The sequence below is a fragment of the Balaenoptera borealis genome (genome assembly GCF_965194805.1).
Source record: "Balaenoptera borealis genome assembly, chromosome: 20".
Lineage (NCBI taxonomy): Eukaryota > Metazoa > Chordata > Mammalia > Artiodactyla > Balaenopteridae > Balaenoptera > Balaenoptera borealis.
Window position 1 is genome coordinate 5,634,709 of NC_138879.1, and position 15,966 is coordinate 5,650,674.

Sequence of the window (15,966 nt, forward strand, 5' to 3'; positions counted from 1 at the left end):
GAAGACCAAACGCAGCCAAAAATAAATAAATTTACAGAAAATAAAATGTTTAAAGTGAGAAGGTTTAACTAGCGGAGGTTCTCTGCTCTAGTTGACATTAAAGTCATCTGGGGAACTTTAAAACAAATAATCTGGTCTCCGTCCCAGGTCCATTATATCAGAATCGCTAAGGATGGATCTAGGGCATCTTTAGTTTTTAAAAACTCCCCAGGTGATTCTGCTGTGCCACCTGGTCATGAAGCCCTGACCCCTTCTAGCTGCTCTCCGAGGGCCATCTGGCTTCCCTGAGTCTATAAATCTGACCCTAAAAGCAGCTCTTTCTTTCCCAGGAGAAGGCCTGCCCAGAGAGCAAGCTAATTAGGCAATTCAGCATGGAGGTGGGAGGGGACAGGTCACACAGCAGGACAGCGCCAGACACATGTTACCTGGCTCGACCTGGAAGGGGGAGGAAAAAGGGTCCTAGAAAAGACTAGATGGTTGTCTGGGCCTCGGAGAGCTTGGAAACAATCCAGAACTCGTCAACAAACACCCTGAGATTAGGGGATAAATGGCAGGGAAAAGAGTTTAAAACAATTAAGGTATGCATAGTCCCTCCTCCACCTCGATCAGCCTCCGGGGGTGACTGGAGGAAGGAAGGACCCCCTTCTCCGCCAAGCTGCTCTGCATAATCCTGCTGTAGGCATTGGTCGCTGTGTGGCCTTGAGCAGAGTACTTAACCTCTCTGTGCCTTGGTTGCTTCATTCACAAATGGGGAGAGTCATAATGGTGACAGGCTTCCTAGGGTTTCAGCAAGATTACATGAGTTAACATAAAGTGTCCACTACAGTGCCTGGCACACAGTAAACACTCAAGAAGTGTTCAAAATTATTCACAGGGAAGATTCCCCACGGCGAAATAAATTGGGAAAACACTGGGCTGAAGATAAATAGGTTTCTTCATGAAAAGACTTCTCAAAATAACAATATTAATAATAATGATGGTATGGACCTCAAAGGTTGAGAAGATTAAGTGAACTGACGGATGTGTGGAAAGCTCAGTCCCCACCACGCACATAATGGGTCCTTAATAAGCATTACCCGTGAGTGTTATTAATAAGCACGGGGGTGGGGAGGGGGGAGCTTTAAGAGAAGGAGCGGACATGCAGTGCTTCCCAGGCTCGTGCTCTTTTCCTGCAGAGCATCTGGCAGAAACTGTGCAATAGGCAGCACGTGCTGGGAAAAACCCCAGAGGGGGATGGCCACGTGTTTTCCAACTATGTCGCCAAGGGGCTGAAGAAAAGGATCTAGGCCAGGGTGAGAGCTACAGGGATTTGGTTACCAGGAAAAGGATATGGATGGAAGAAAGTGCTGGGTCAGAGGGTGGGGAGAACTGGGAAGCCCCCCCTCCAGCTTTCCCACACTCATGTGCAGGGTCGTGTCCCCATGGGAGGGGCAGGCGCCTGGGATCCAGAAGAGCTGATTCGACATGACTTTGCCACTCTCTAGCTGGGTGACCTTGGGTAAGTCACCGGGCCTCTCTGAGCCTGGTATCTATTTACCTGTATTCTGATGGAACGTGGGCTATACACTTGAGCATTTCTAAGGTCCCTTCTCAATCCAGGATTCTGTGTTGATGGGCAGTTCTGCCCCAGTGGGGGAGGGCAGAGAAAAAGGAACACTATCTAAACCATACTGTCTTCTAACCATGATCCCTGATTCTAGACTTATTAAGGGTGGTTTTCAGAGAGGTTCTGACATCTGCTCACTCACTCAGCCATTGCATTCCCTATGGATTGAGGAATCTCATAGAGAAAAATGGTGAGTGTCCAGCCAAACTCCTACCTGCCAAGGGGTGGGGAAGAGAGACGGGATGAAAGGGCCCACGTTAACCCCTTCTGTATCTAAAGAGACTGTTCAACCCACCATGCCAAAAGGTCAGAGTTTTAAAAGAGTTCTGGTGACCATATGTCATATTTTCCAAACTAACCGTCAGGACCCATGATGTCAGAAAGGGTTTTTCGTGCCACTGGGTACCAGATGCAGCCTCAGAGACAGAATGTGGAAGCTGACATCTCAATTTTGGTAAAAGGCACATGGTTTGTGGGTGACAAGGGACAGAACAGCTGAAAACAGGAGTAGCCCAGGGAGTCCAGGTAACATGAGCAACACGCAGGGGACCGTCCCTTCCTCTGTACGTTCTCCACAACAGGAGCGCTGCCCTTCCCACCTCTATAGAAGCAAGGAGCCTCCTCCTTGGCGTTGCCATGGAGACAGTAAAAACCACCCTGGATGTGTGGATGGGCACCCACCTCTCCCAACCGGGTCCAAGCCTCCTCCCAGGACCCTCCTACTTTCCTCTAGGCTTAACTGCGAGACTTACTTCCACTAAACTGATTGCAGGGTCACGATTCCTCCCCCATTTAATTTATTACTCCGCTAAGAGCCACAATGACCTACTTGGGACTTCTGTATTCACATCAGAGCCCCTGGGCTGTGAACTTCTCACCAAAACGTTGAACTCAGCGGCACCTCCCCATGATACAGGCAGAGCACTGGCCCGGTCCTTGGTCCTGCTCCTGTTCTTAATTTCCTGCTGTCTATTGTCTCTCCGATAAGTGCTGAATGAGGGAAAGGTATTATTTAATTGCTTTAAAGATATCAGACAACCCAGGGTGGAGGTTATCTCCTCTCCAACCCTTCTATTTTTCTGGCTCAAGGTTGGGTTACTTAGTTACTTAGCAAACTGCAGAGGAACGGGAGGCAGCCCCAGCGGTGACAGTGCAGACTTCATTTGGCAGATGCAGGGGAAGTCGAAAGAATAGCCATCAGGACTCAAAGAGGGACCGGAACCTGAGGGTAGCCGCCAAGTGCAGGTGAGAGCAAGATCAAACAGCTCTCTCAAGGCATTCAAAGCCAGGAGAGGGAAGCCTCCCTTATCCGGACAAAATCAACAATTGTTCTAGATTACACAGTTCCTGCTGTCAAGGTCAAGGTTGTTCAGACCCCACTCACCCAGCCCTGCAGTGGAGACAGGCGTGCCTGAGCTGGATGGATCGGGCCAGTACTTTTTCTAGGCTGGACTCACCCCACCTGCCTTATGGGGAGGCGGGGGAAGAGAAGGCTTCACAAGGAAAGGACAGCGAAGGGGGATTTCACTGGATCAGATCCCGAGATAAAGAGCATTGTTGGAGGAGGTCATGGAGAAGACATGACAGCCGGTTGACCTGAGAGCCGGACCAGGGCAATCTGAGGCTCGGTGCCCCCTCCCCTGTCCTTGGAATGTACATTCCCTCGCTAGGAACCATCTCAAAGCCTTCAAAGCAATGTGTTGTCGAGACCATCGGGACTGAATACATGACTGAGCCCCCTTAAGACCTCTATATAAACTTCTAAGATTTTGGAGGGCAGGCGCAGAGATCTATGCATTTTGCAGCACCCAAGATAAGCCTCATGTGTGACTTTCCTGCTTCTTAAAACTGCCACCCACCAATCTTCAGTGGCTGCCTTTCTTCCGTCTCTTCTTGCCCTCCCTGTCCAGGGGAGGCAGTTTTGAATTTCACCGGGGAAACCCCTGAGGTTGCAACCAAGAAGCCTACTAATCGCCCCAGCCAGCTGCCCTGAAGGGAGATGGTTATTCAGCTGGTCCATCGGGGCAGTCTGCGTTTGCTGGTAGTATTTATATAAAACTAAAAAAAAAGCACTGTTCCATCAGGCTTACCCTGAGGGTTGGGAGGGGACGGGAAGGGGGAAATTGAGAGCCACTGGTTCATTTCTTGTATAGGTTAGAAAACCGATTCTTCTTCAAAAAAATGACACAGGAGTTTGCCACCAACAGCTCAAGACCTTTGAAAAGATAACATGGTTCCCGGGAAAGGAATCTGAGACTGGAATAGGCATTTCCTGGATCTTCTTTTTCTTCCTCTTTTCCTGGAAACCAGTTGGGTCACTGGTTTTTGTTTTTTTTTTTTAATTTTTTTAAAAATGTATTTATTTTTTGTTCATTTATTTTTGGCTGCGTTGGGTCTTCATTGCTGCACGCGGGCTTTCTCTAGTTGCAGCGAGTGGGGGCTACTCTTCATTGCGGTGCGCGGGCTTCTCATTGTGGTGGCTTCTCTTGTTGCGGAGCACAGGTTCTAGGCCCGCAGGCTTCAGTAGTTGTGGCGCACAGGCTCAGTAGTTGTGGCCCGCGGGCTCAGTAGTTGTGGCTCACAGGCTCTAGAGCGCAGGCTCAGCAGTTGTGGCGCACGGGCTTAGTTGCTCGGCGGCATGTGGGATCTTCCCGGACCAGGGCTCGAACCTGTGTCCCCTGCATTGGCAGGCAGATTCTTAACCACTGTGCCACCAGGGAAGCCCTGGGTCATTGGTTTTAAACTAGAAGTTGCAACAGGTGCTATTGCAGCAGCTCTGCCCCCCCCGACACCCCCTCTCGAGCATGCAGGGTTCTCTTGAGCTCAATTCCACTCTGTCTCCTGGTACTATGACCACCCCTCCCTCTTCCAGCTGGTGGTGAGCAGGGGCACCCCTATTCTGTCGAGCTACCCGGATAACGATTCAAGCCCCATTAGGACTGACATCTCAGAAAGAGACACATCCAACGATAACCCTTGATTTCCACCCTCGCGGTGGGTACCCCAAGACACAGCCTGGCCCAGATAGAAACTAGCAGTTGATTGCTACCTTACCTGGTGGTTCCAACTTCCCAGGCCACTCACCCACCTCTAGGGCTCACTGCACCTGCTAACCAGCCTCCTGTAACTTTCACTGGTGGATTGCAAATCAGATAACAGCACCGTCAGAGCCAGCTCAGCCCACAGAGGAAAACTGTAGCTGGCGTTTGCTTTCTGTTTTCCCATCTTCTAATACTGTACTCAGGATGGTGAGTGTGTATGTGTGTGTGTGTGTATGTGTGTGTGTGTACTTGCAGGAGGGTGAGGAAGGAGAGGCTGCAGGACCAATTATGACATTAAACTTGGAACAGAAGCTGAATCATCACAGTCAAAAAATAAACAGCTCTACCTGTACGCGCGACACAAAACCTACTTCATGCACGTTTGTATGCATTTGCTCCCTCACAGCAGGGAAGAGGAGGGGCTGTGCCGAGTCAGACCAGCAGGTGCCCACGGTCAAGGTTATGATAGGGGACCGGCTGCACGGCCACTGCGTCTCCAAGCTGTGGAAAGCTGGGAGAGCTGGGATGAGACGCTCCCTCGCTGGGCCTCTGACTGCTCCCGCACCTGAATTTTGGAACCCGAGAGCGGGCTCACACCCTGTGCGGAGGGGCGTTGGTCACTGCATGGAGAAGGGCCTTTCCCGGACCCGTTTTCTCCCGCTCCTTCCCCTGGCCCTGCGCCCGGGGATGACCCACTGCTTTGCAAACTTGTCCGAATGCAGAGACGGCAGAGGTCGCGGAGCGAGTGTGGGTCGCCGGGCGCCACTCCAACTGCCTGGAACAGGCTGGGTGAAACAGAACAGACTGTGAAAGCGGACGGAAGACAGCGCGTGTCCCTGCCACGGGTCTTGGGGAGGCCGAAATCGCTCGACCCTTCGCTCCCCGCACGCGCGTCCCCCTCTACCCGCGGCGCCCGCGACCTCCGCCCGGAGCCCCCCGCAGGATTCTCCGCGCGGCTCACCCCTGTCCGCCCACAGGACCGGGAGGGGGGGGGGTGGAGCGAGCTGCCGTGACGTAATCGGGGGGCGTGGGGAAATGAGCCGAGGGGCCCGCGCTCGGCACGGCCAGTCCAGGCGGCGCAGCCACCCGCGCGCGCGCGCGCGCTCCGTCACCCGCGCCCGGAGCCTCAGTCCGCGGCTCGGCGCCCGGGATCTGCGGGCCCAGCGGGCTCTCGGCGGTGCGACTCGCGAGCGGAGCGGGCAGCTCTGGACAAGCGGCTGCGCGCCCGGCTGGGTTGGGGACGGCCGCTGGGTGCCGGCGAGCCGAGCTGGCGGATTGCAGCGGAAAAGCAAAGGTGAGCTGTGTGGGAGTGCGTGTGTGTGTGTGTGTGTGTGTGTGTATGTGTATGAGAGAGAGACAAGCACTTGGGCACCTGGGTGCATCTGCGCTGCATGGGGGGTGCCCGCGTCGGTGTGCCCGAGTGTAGGTCCCGGTGCGTGGTTCTCCACCCTCGTGTTTTCGGGGGTGATTTTGGTGGGAATGAACGACAGCGGGTGTCCCGGCGTGAGTGGGGCGCCGTGGGTCGTGTGTGCTGGAACGGACGTGTCCGCACAGCTGCATGCGGGTGTGCGTGGCGTGCGCCCTTGTGCAGTCCTGTCCCCCAGCCGAGTGTCCAGGTGGCAGCTTCGATGGCGACAGTTTCTCTCTCATCCGCCCGCAAAAGAGCCCGGACGCGAGGAGAGCGAGGCCGGGGGGGACACCGCCGGGGCTCCTGCGGGCGCGCACCCGGGATCCAAGCCTGTGAGTGGGAGGCGGCGGAGCAGGAAAAAAAAGGAGTTTCTCCCTTGTTCTTTCTCGCCGGGCCTGGGACACAGATCCCGAGCGGTGTAGGGTCTGCTCCCCAGCGCCCGGGCGGAGAGAACAGGATGCCTAAGTTTGGAGAGACCGAATCTCTGAGTGGCCTGCGCCCGCGAGCCGGCGGCCAAATCCCCAGGCGGCTGTCGCCCGCTCCCAGCCGTCCCTGATGCCCCGGCCCCTCTCTGCCTTCAGGGACGAGGGTGCTGGCGGGACAATCTTTAATCTCCTACTCCTGGAAATAGCAGGGAATCCTTCAGGAAACCCTTGGGTCTGATGGCCAGCGAGGTGGATGGCGCAGAGGAGGATTTTCTGTGCCCGCCTGGAGAGCCAGCTGGGCGGTCCGGAGTCTCACCTCTCCCCACTGCCCTTCGGCCAGCACTGCCTCGGCTTTTCCCAGGCGCACCAGCACCTCGGTGGCCCGCACCTGGCTAATGAGTCTCCCCCCACCTGTGGGGCTCACGCTCCAGCCGCCCGGAGACCCACTGGGGTTTAGGAGGCCCGAGGGAAGTGGGGTGGGGCCTGAATGGAGGGAAAGATGCTGGGAGAAGGGAAAACTGAAGCTGAGCAGGATTTAGGACCACCCCGGATGCGTGGTCCCCATCCCAACACTCTTAGGCTGGGAACCACAGCCCCTCTGGGAGGGGAGGGGATGCTCTAGCCCATTCTCACCCTCCTCTCCAACAGAGCTGGAGTCAGCCTCAGAGGAAACCAACAACCAGGCATTTCCAGTATCTAACAATTCTTAGGCTGGAAAAAATAAAGCAGAAAAACCAAACTTCCTGGTGCATTTAACCACAATCCAGCAACTAATGATGCCTGGCATTGGACTCCACTTTCAATGAGACACAAATGAAGCGAAGTCGCTCAGAGACCTTAGGCAGCTGACTTCGTTGTTGACGCAATAAAATTCACTGTGATTCAAACTCATTTCTTCTTTGGAGGAGCCTTCTCACTCCGGACTGGTTCCCCAGCTTACCATCTCTGCCACCTTCACCAAGCTCTGAACTCTGTCTGTTGCTGCCTCTCTCAAAAGTGGAGAATGCTGCTTCTCAGCCTAATTTCAAAAAAAAAAAAAAAAAAAAAAAAAAATGACCCTATGCAATTCCATCCCATTGTGTGAGACTCTAGCTGAAAAGGGCTAGAGGTCAGCATTCAACCAACCCACCCTCACCTGCCTGCATCATCACCCCTATCCCCAAAGCTCTACACAGGGCTTCTGCAGCCCAGAGGTCTTCAGTTTTACCCAGACATAGGAGTGTGACCTTGCACATCACATAGATGGGACCCTGGAAATGCTAGTGATTAATGTATACTCCAATACAGGCGCCTTAAATAAGATTCTGGGTCAGAAGAATTAAAGTAACTAACAAAACAGATAGAAATGATATTGGAAACAACCTATGTTAACCCAGGGATGCCAAAGATGGTTTCTTCACAGCTTCTGTTTTTAACAGCTGCCAGTTTATGCTTTTTACCCAGTGCAGACATTGAATCCTGGGTCCCCAAAGCACTCTGCAGAAAGATCAGCCACTAAGTCCAGACCCCACTTTACAGGCAGTTGTGTAGCAGGGAAATCAGCACAGAAAGGATAAGCAATGCACCCGGCAGTGCAGAATGAACCAGAGGCAAAGGTGGGCGAGCATCCTGAGGCATTTGTTGCTGGCTAAGTCCCCTATAACGCATCAGCAGTCTCTCCAAGCAGAAAGGAGCTATCTCCAGTCTTCACTGAGGCAGCAGGAAAAGCGCCCTGCTCAGAGGAAATGTGTCCGCCAAGTGAACTACTCCCGCTATGAGCTCAGCACATCACCCCTTTTCCAGCCTCCCTCTTCCCAGAATGACCTCTTACCTGCCCTGCTGGCTTCGTGCTTCATGTATTCAAGACCCAGCTCAAACATTCCTCATGTGAAGCCTCCTCTGAATCCCCCAGCAGAGAAAGGCGTTCTTAAATCCTTTGTTCGTATCTCCATGCAATTCACACCCTGTAAGAGTTGCCATCCTTCCTGTCTCCCCTCCTAAGTTGTCACCTCCATATCTTGTTCACTCCTGTATCCCTGGTATCCAGAACAAAGAAGCACCCCAGTGATGTTTTCTGAATGACCGTAGATAAATCATTTAATTATGTGATGAGCTATTGTTCTATATCTTAGGCCAAGCCAACAGTGTTACAATTATTTTCTCCGCACGGAGGTAAAACAGGGATCAGCTGCCTCAAACCAAAGCCCAGTTAACAGCCAATAGTTTTCCAGTCCACTGAGCGGCAGCTGTGATGCTGTGAAAAGTGCGGAAGACTTGGGTGTCCTGTGTTCAAATCCCAGCTCCACCAATGAGGTCCAAGGGAATGGGAACAAGTTCCTTAAACTCTCTAAGCCTCAGTTTCCTCATCTGTAAAATGGGGATAATTATCCCCACCTCATAGGATGGTTGGGAAGGTCAAGGGGACAGCGGATGTGAACGAGCGACATCCGTGCTTGGAATTCACTTCTGTGAATGAGCCTTCCTCCCTCACACCGGCTCCTGTTTTCATGCTTACTCGGGGGATCACAGGCAAATTCTCTGGGGTGTGAAAAGATAAGCATCCTGCCGAGGGACTTGGGAAAGGACTCTCCGAGGCATGAGGCGGTCAAGCACGGAGTAACGAGAAACAAAAACGGAAGAAACAAAAATCAACTACAGCATACATTTGAAAAATAAAAGCAAGCCAGATCTTTATTTTTAATATTTAAGACTATAAATTGGTTCATCGTGTAGGCAGCTTTCAATAAATTAGAAATGAGTAAAATGGTAGGTGAAAAAGGGAGAAAAGATAAAATGTTTTAGAGTTCTGATGATGAAGCCAGCGCAGTGCTGGGCATTTTCACCTCCACCGCACCACTTCGCCTTCGTGACACCGCCACTGTAACAGGTGAGAGTCAGGGCGGTTAAGTGCCGGCCACGGGGTCACGTGGGCTCCATGGGTGAACCCTAGGTTTTTTTCACCTCTGAAGTCTGGGATTTTTTCCACGATGGGATTTTCACAATGGAAAGACTCCAAAGCAGTCGCCAAGCCAACACAGATTTCCTCAAGGGGAAAAGGCCAGGAATGCCGGCGTCAGACCCCTCTGAGGGCAGACCTCTCCAAGCTCTGCCTTTTTACAGTTCGGACCAGTTAGCTTCTTAGGAATCGCTGTGTTGCAGCCACCGCCAACTCCCACGTGTGCATCACCAAAGGTGACAAGATAAACTCTGATGACTTAACTCAAACCCTTCCCCCCCAGTGGAAAAACAACTCAAAAAGCCCGCACGCTGATGAGAATGGGCTGGTAGGCTCACGTTGATGTGAAAGATAACACACTTTCCAATTGAAGAGCATCTGAGACGGCAAACCAGAAACACGGAAAGCTGGTGAGAACTTAAGTAGCCTCTGATTGATGAATCAATTTTCCTTTTTTCCTTGCAGATGTCACAGTGGATCCTTTGCCTCCAGGACCCATGAAGGGGAGAATAAGATCTTTGGCTGGTTGGAACTAGCCTAAGACTGTCAGGCAGCCATGGATCTGGCATATGAACTACTCAATGGGACCCAACCTTGGCTTTCCTCTCCATTCGACCTCAATGGCTCTGTGGCTACAGCCAACATTTCAAACCAAACAGAGCCATACTATGACCTGACCAGCAATGCAGTCCTCACCTTCATATATTTTGTGGTCTGCATCGTTGGGTTGTGTGGCAACACACTTGTCATTTATGTCATCCTCCGCTATGCCAAGATGAAGACCATCACCAACATTTACATCCTCAACCTGGCCATCGCAGACGAACTCTTCATGCTGGGTCTGCCCTTCCTGGCCATGCAGGTGGCTCTGGTCCACTGGCCCTTTGGCAAGGCCATCTGCCGGGTGGTCATGACTGTGGATGGCATCAATCAGTTCACCAGCATCTTCTGCTTGACAGTCATGAGCATTGACCGATACCTGGCTGTGGTCCACCCCATCAAGTCGGCCAAGTGGAGGAGGCCCCGGACAGCCAAGATGATCAACGTGGCTGTGTGGGGGGTCTCTCTGCTGGTCATCTTGCCTATCATGATATATGCTGGCCTTCGGAGCAACCAATGGGGGAGAAGCAGCTGCACCATCAACTGGCCAGGCGAATCTGGGGCATGGTACACAGGCTTCATCATCTACGCCTTCATCTTGGGGTTCCTGGTGCCCCTCACCATCATCTGTCTTTGCTACCTGTTCATTATCATCAAGGTGAAGTCCTCTGGAATCCGAGTGGGTTCCTCCAAGAGGAAAAAGTCTGAGAAGAAGGTCACCCGGATGGTGTCCATTGTGGTGGCTGTCTTCATTTTCTGCTGGCTCCCCTTCTACATCTTCAATGTCTCTTCAGTGTCTGTGGCCATCAGTCCCACCCCGGCCCTCAAGGGCATGTTTGACTTTGTGGTGGTCCTCACCTATGCTAACAGCTGTGCCAACCCTATCCTGTATGCCTTCTTGTCTGACAACTTCAAGAAGAGCTTCCAGAATGTCCTCTGCCTGGTCAAGGTGAGCGGCACAGACGACGGGGAACGAAGTGACAGTAAGCAGGACAAATCCCGGCTGAATGAGACCACGGAGACCCAGAGGACCCTCCTCAATGGAGACCTCCAGACCAGTATCTGAACTGCCTGAAAAATCAATCAATCAAACGCCAAGCTCTGCCAACCGGCCGTGTGCTCCCCACCCCACCCCCTTTCCCTCCCTCATCCATCACCTGGCTTCTAGAATACGGAATTGCTCAGCATGAGTCCACTTCAGAGAATGGCATTTGAGTCGGTTTGTCTGAGTGAATGATAATGTATTAAATTGATTACCTCCCCCTTAAAGTAAACATTTAAATGCAGGCAGACATTTCAGAGTCTGGAGAGGTGATCTTTGGAGACGCTGAAGTTCAACAAAAAGAGAAAACCCTATCTGTGTGTTTGTGTGTTTAAAACCCAATATGTAATCTTGTGGTCTTATATTTATACTTGCCTGTTCCTATCTAGTCCCTGTATAGTCATGACCTACGTTTCCTGAGTTCATGTACACAAGTAGCAAGTTCAAACGTGCATAGTATAGGTGGACGTTTATTTCAATATGGTACCCGCAGGAATGGACTTACCATGAAGCCAATAAAGTTTAAGCTTCAGGGATCTCTCTTGCTTTGGCAGTATGTTCACATGGCCATATGTTTTTGTAAAAAAAAAAAAAAAGTAAAAGTAAGATAGTTTTGTATTCTTTTCCTTAAAAAGGTCTTAAATTGTATAAGCTTCCAGCCTCACAAAACCTGCCTCTGCCCCTGGGTATTTGCTTCATTAACTTCAGGCAAGTTAGATCGAAGTAAAAAGGGAGAGGGAGAAGGTATTTGAGGACCCAGAACATAAATTCATGTGTTCTCTCTTCTTAGACATAATCAAAGAATTATTCATCTCCCCAAAAGGACTTAAAATGGTTGTGGTCATCGATCACCGTATTTATCAAGACAAGGCCTGCTTTGTTATAAGATTGCATTTTTTTTCCTTCTCAAATTGCTTTAATTTTTCTTAGGGAGCCGTGGAGGGGAGTGGGGTTGGGTGGAAATCACTAACATGAAAGGCAAAACATGGACCATAATTCTTGTAGGGAAACAGTTTTATTCTCCCCACTGTGAAATAAATGAATAAGAACGAAGCAAAATTGCACCTTCATGAGAAACCATGAAACGTTTTTTTTTTTTTTTTTAATGCCAGACATGGCTTTCCAATGAAAGAAAATGGAAATGTAATTCAACAACCCCTTAAAGCGGCTTTTTAAGAACTGGATACAAAGCTGGGTGCTAAGAAAATCACAGTGCACGAGAAAGACCCGAGGACATTGTTCCTAAAACATCACCGTACGCAACAGCCAATAAATATGCAGCATGTAGGGGTGTGTAGGTGTGAGCATTGGAGGGAGCCCCATCCCTCACGGGTATGGCCATGCCACCTTGCTCACCCACAACAGACACACTAAACATCGACCTTTAATCCACGGATTCCCTGAGCTACTCCTCAAGCACTGTTACAGACAGGCACTTCACACCGTCAGTGACGTTTTTCTGTCCCTGAAATTGTAGCTGGGCTTGTATACAAGCAATAAGAAAAGAGATGATGCCCATTTCATTGGCTGATCACAATTTCCAGAGTACAAAGAAATACACACTCGGGTGTTTGCAAGGATGCCATCGTCTCTAGGTTTGTATGAAAGCCTCACTCTTAGTGTCTCACGTATCAATTACACCATATTTAGGAGTGAGCTTGCCTCTTCTGGCTCTCTAAGCAAGGGCTGCCTGACAGCTAGAAAGACTAAGAGCTCCACCTGTGGCTATGGTGCTGCTTTTCTTCTATCTGCCTATGTAATTCATGCCACCTCATTCCCAAAAGCACTGTGGCCCAGAAAATATGTTCAGTAAGTAATGATAGATAAATCCATGCAAAAATAAAAAGAGGCTCTAGTGGAAAACTGATGAATTCATAAAAGTGCTAACAGAAGATCAAGATGAAAAAAAAAATTAATTACATGGGACTGAGTGAACTGATGAGGATGATTATTAATTTTTGTGACTTTCTGCTTGAATAAAAAAAAAAAAATCCCCCCCCCAAAAAATTAAAAAAATAAAAAGAGGTACAATTGTAAGATGAGACTCTCTGGAAAGTTGTTACACAAAACGCATGCCGTAGGGACTTCCCTGGCAGTCCAGTGGTTAAGACTCCACGCTTCCACTGCAGGCGGCGTAGGTTCAATCCCTGGTCAGGGAACTAAGATGCCACATGCCAAAAAAAATGCATTCAGTAAAATCCCACAAGGTTACCAAAGGAAAGGTCAGCTGCAAGGTCAGCTCAGGACCTCTTAGCAGCCACAGCTAATGGAGAGTGACTCCCCTTCCTCCTCCTCCCTTCTCCTCTTTCATAAAAACAAGCAAAGATTTGCAATGAAATGCTTTAAACCCAACTTTACCATTATTGTAATATGTGATGTTCCTGGGTCTTTGCATAAACGCTGACATTTACTTAGAGAAGTGATTCCAAGGGACCAAGAATCTGTAGAAATAATTTCAAGACAGATAGACTAATTCTATAGCACTCCTGCCCCTGCAATCAGAGAAACTGCCTGCAAGGAGGCCAGGGTCCAAGCAGCCATCTAAAGTCTTAAAACACATACCCAGGTAGATGGCGGGTATTCAGCAGCAGAATGATCATCCTAAGGCTATACAACGGGGCCTTTCAGCCTGACGTTATAATTCTGTCCAAATAAGAAGTCAGGTTTTTACTTTATGAGGAGATATTCTCCACTTTCTGAACTATCTCTTTCTAGGATGATTGGCTCTCCAGTTGATTTCTTTTCTTCAAAAGAGGGGATACACATTTTCATTTAAATGTCAACACCATTTTAGTTCCAAAATTTAATCCTAGCCTCCACTCAACATGTAATTATGAAGACAGATCTGCTGGATGCCAGGAGAGAATAAAAAGTGATGTACTCCACTGATTTTAGGATATCTGAGCATTTGGGTTATGCAAGCTACTACTTACCTTCCATTCGCATGGGTGGTGAAGAGCTGATTAAACCTAAGCGGATGTAGTGAGAAAGGTATCAGGAGAGATGATAGGACATTGGGGCCTGTGTGGAATGATGTTAGCTTGTGTTTCAGTAACACAGAGAGCTGAGTAATACTGGACATGGGGTTGGAACTTTGGTGAGGTTCATGCCATAGCTTGGGACAGTCTAAGAGGACACGAGGACAAGGACACTGGAGGATAGAAGGACGCTGCATTTCTTTCTTTTGCTTGTTTTTATGAAGAAGAAAAGAGAAGGAGGAGGAGTCACGCTCCATTAGTTGTGACTGCTAGGCAGTTCTGAGTTGAACTTGTAGCTGATCTTGAGTAACGATGTGTGATTTTGCTGCATGCATTTAAAATTTTTTTTAATTGAAATATAGTTAATTTACAAAGTCATATTAATTTCTGCTATACAGCAAAGTGATTCAGTTATATATATTATTTTTTATATTCTTTTCCATTATGGTTTATCATAGGATATTGAATAAGTTCTCTGTGCTATACAGTAGGACCTTGTTGTTTATCCATCCTATATATAATAGTTTATTGCATGCATTTTTGTGTAACAACTTTCCCTACAGTGTCATCTTATAATTGTACCTCTTTTTGTTTTTGCATAAACTTATTTATCTCTCATAAGTGGTAGGCAGAGAAGAAAATGTAGGCTGGTGGCTGGGACTTCAGAGCTGGCAGTGAGCTGGGGTCTGCTAACACAGATTCATCCTCTCCTCCAAGACAGAATACAGGTATTGAAGCTTTCGGCCCCAGCTGCCCTAAATAGGAGCCTCGTGCTGGAAAAGTGTACAGCCTGGTCATTGACAAAGGTAGCAAGTAGGTGGCTGTCAAGATAGATGTTCGTAATCAGCCCCAGACGCGGCTGTCCAACCAAGACCGTCAAGTTACAATGAAAGACAGAAACGAACTTTGGCCTTGTTGAAGAAAGGTGGGAGAGAACCTTCAAAAGGTTCCTTACATGATGCAGAAGGTCTGGTGAGTATTTCTGAAACATGCATCACCACAAAAAAATCACAATATTCAGCGGACCAAGCATTTGGGCTTATAAGTAATAACTTATAATCAGCCACTTGTCTAATCCATATTTTTTGCCAGATTCAAAAACACCAAATTTCCTGTCAAACGTTCTAGCAAAGCAAACCTTCACCTAAGTAGTTGTTTTGCTTCTCATATGTGAATTTCTGGGAACATTCTTATAGGCAAAGCCTCTAATTTTTTTTTTTTTTTTTTTTTCCTAGCAGCTCATCTAGAAAGTAGGCACCAGGGACTGTATTCTGCTTACAGCCGAAAAGCTTTTATAGCAGTTACCCAAGTCAGCAGACCATCAGGGCTGAGAATAATAGCTCAAGGCCAAGCTTTCACACCTGCCACTCTCACCGCCAATTGCACTGACTGCCCACCCTTTCCTTTAACTTGGCAGTGACTGAACACAGGCTGGGCACCTAGTTTCCTCGTTTAGACGTGTCGGGTTGTAGGTATCTGAACTAGGCTTAAAAACAGAGTAAATATTAACCAAGACTTAACCAACTTGAATAGAAAACATGATCGATTCTCCTAAGATTGCAAGTGCGTATAATATCATTAAAGGAAACGCTGTAGCTTCATCACTGGGCTCCATGAACGTCTGCTCCTGTAGGACAAAGATGTTCAGCGTGAGAAAGCTGATGACACAGAGGCTCAAGTTCAGGTGGGCAGAGAGGGAGTTTTCATGGAGAAGGAGGGGCTTTATTTTTTTCATCTCTCTCCTCTCCTGGCATCACTGAAGGGCCAGACTCAGGGGAGGAAAAGACCTCTTTGCCAGGATATGTGTCTGGTCCGGAGAGGGGGCTTATCTGTGACCCTGATCCCACAAGGGCTGGAAGCAGAAAACGAATGTACTGGTTAGAGATAGAATTGCCCCATCCTTTTCGAAAAGCCTGTCAAGGAATGGGATG

The 15,966-nt window shown here is 49.2% G+C and overlaps 2 protein-coding genes across 13 annotated transcripts in view; one reads left to right on the forward strand and one right to left on the reverse strand.

Moving 5' to 3' along the window:
• Positions 1-15,966, reverse strand: part of SLC39A11 (solute carrier family 39 member 11) — a 423,126-nt gene that overhangs the window by 389,146 nt on the left and 18,014 nt on the right. The gene's annotated exons all lie outside the window — the stretch shown is intronic.
• On the forward strand, positions 396-11,593 carry SSTR2 (somatostatin receptor 2). Its single transcript, XM_082372231.1, has 2 exons — positions 396-5,941; positions 9,881-11,593. The coding sequence occupies exon 2, from the start codon at positions 9,972-9,974 to the stop codon at positions 11,079-11,081; it is 1,110 nt and encodes a 369-aa protein (XP_082228357.1). The 5' UTR covers positions 396-5,941; positions 9,881-9,971; the 3' UTR covers positions 11,082-11,593.

Excerpts from the sequence above, each read along its gene's own strand:
- SSTR2 (XM_082372231.1), top strand. The coding sequence starts at position 9,972 with ATGGATCTGGCATATGAACTACTCAATGGGACCCAACCTTGGCTTTCC.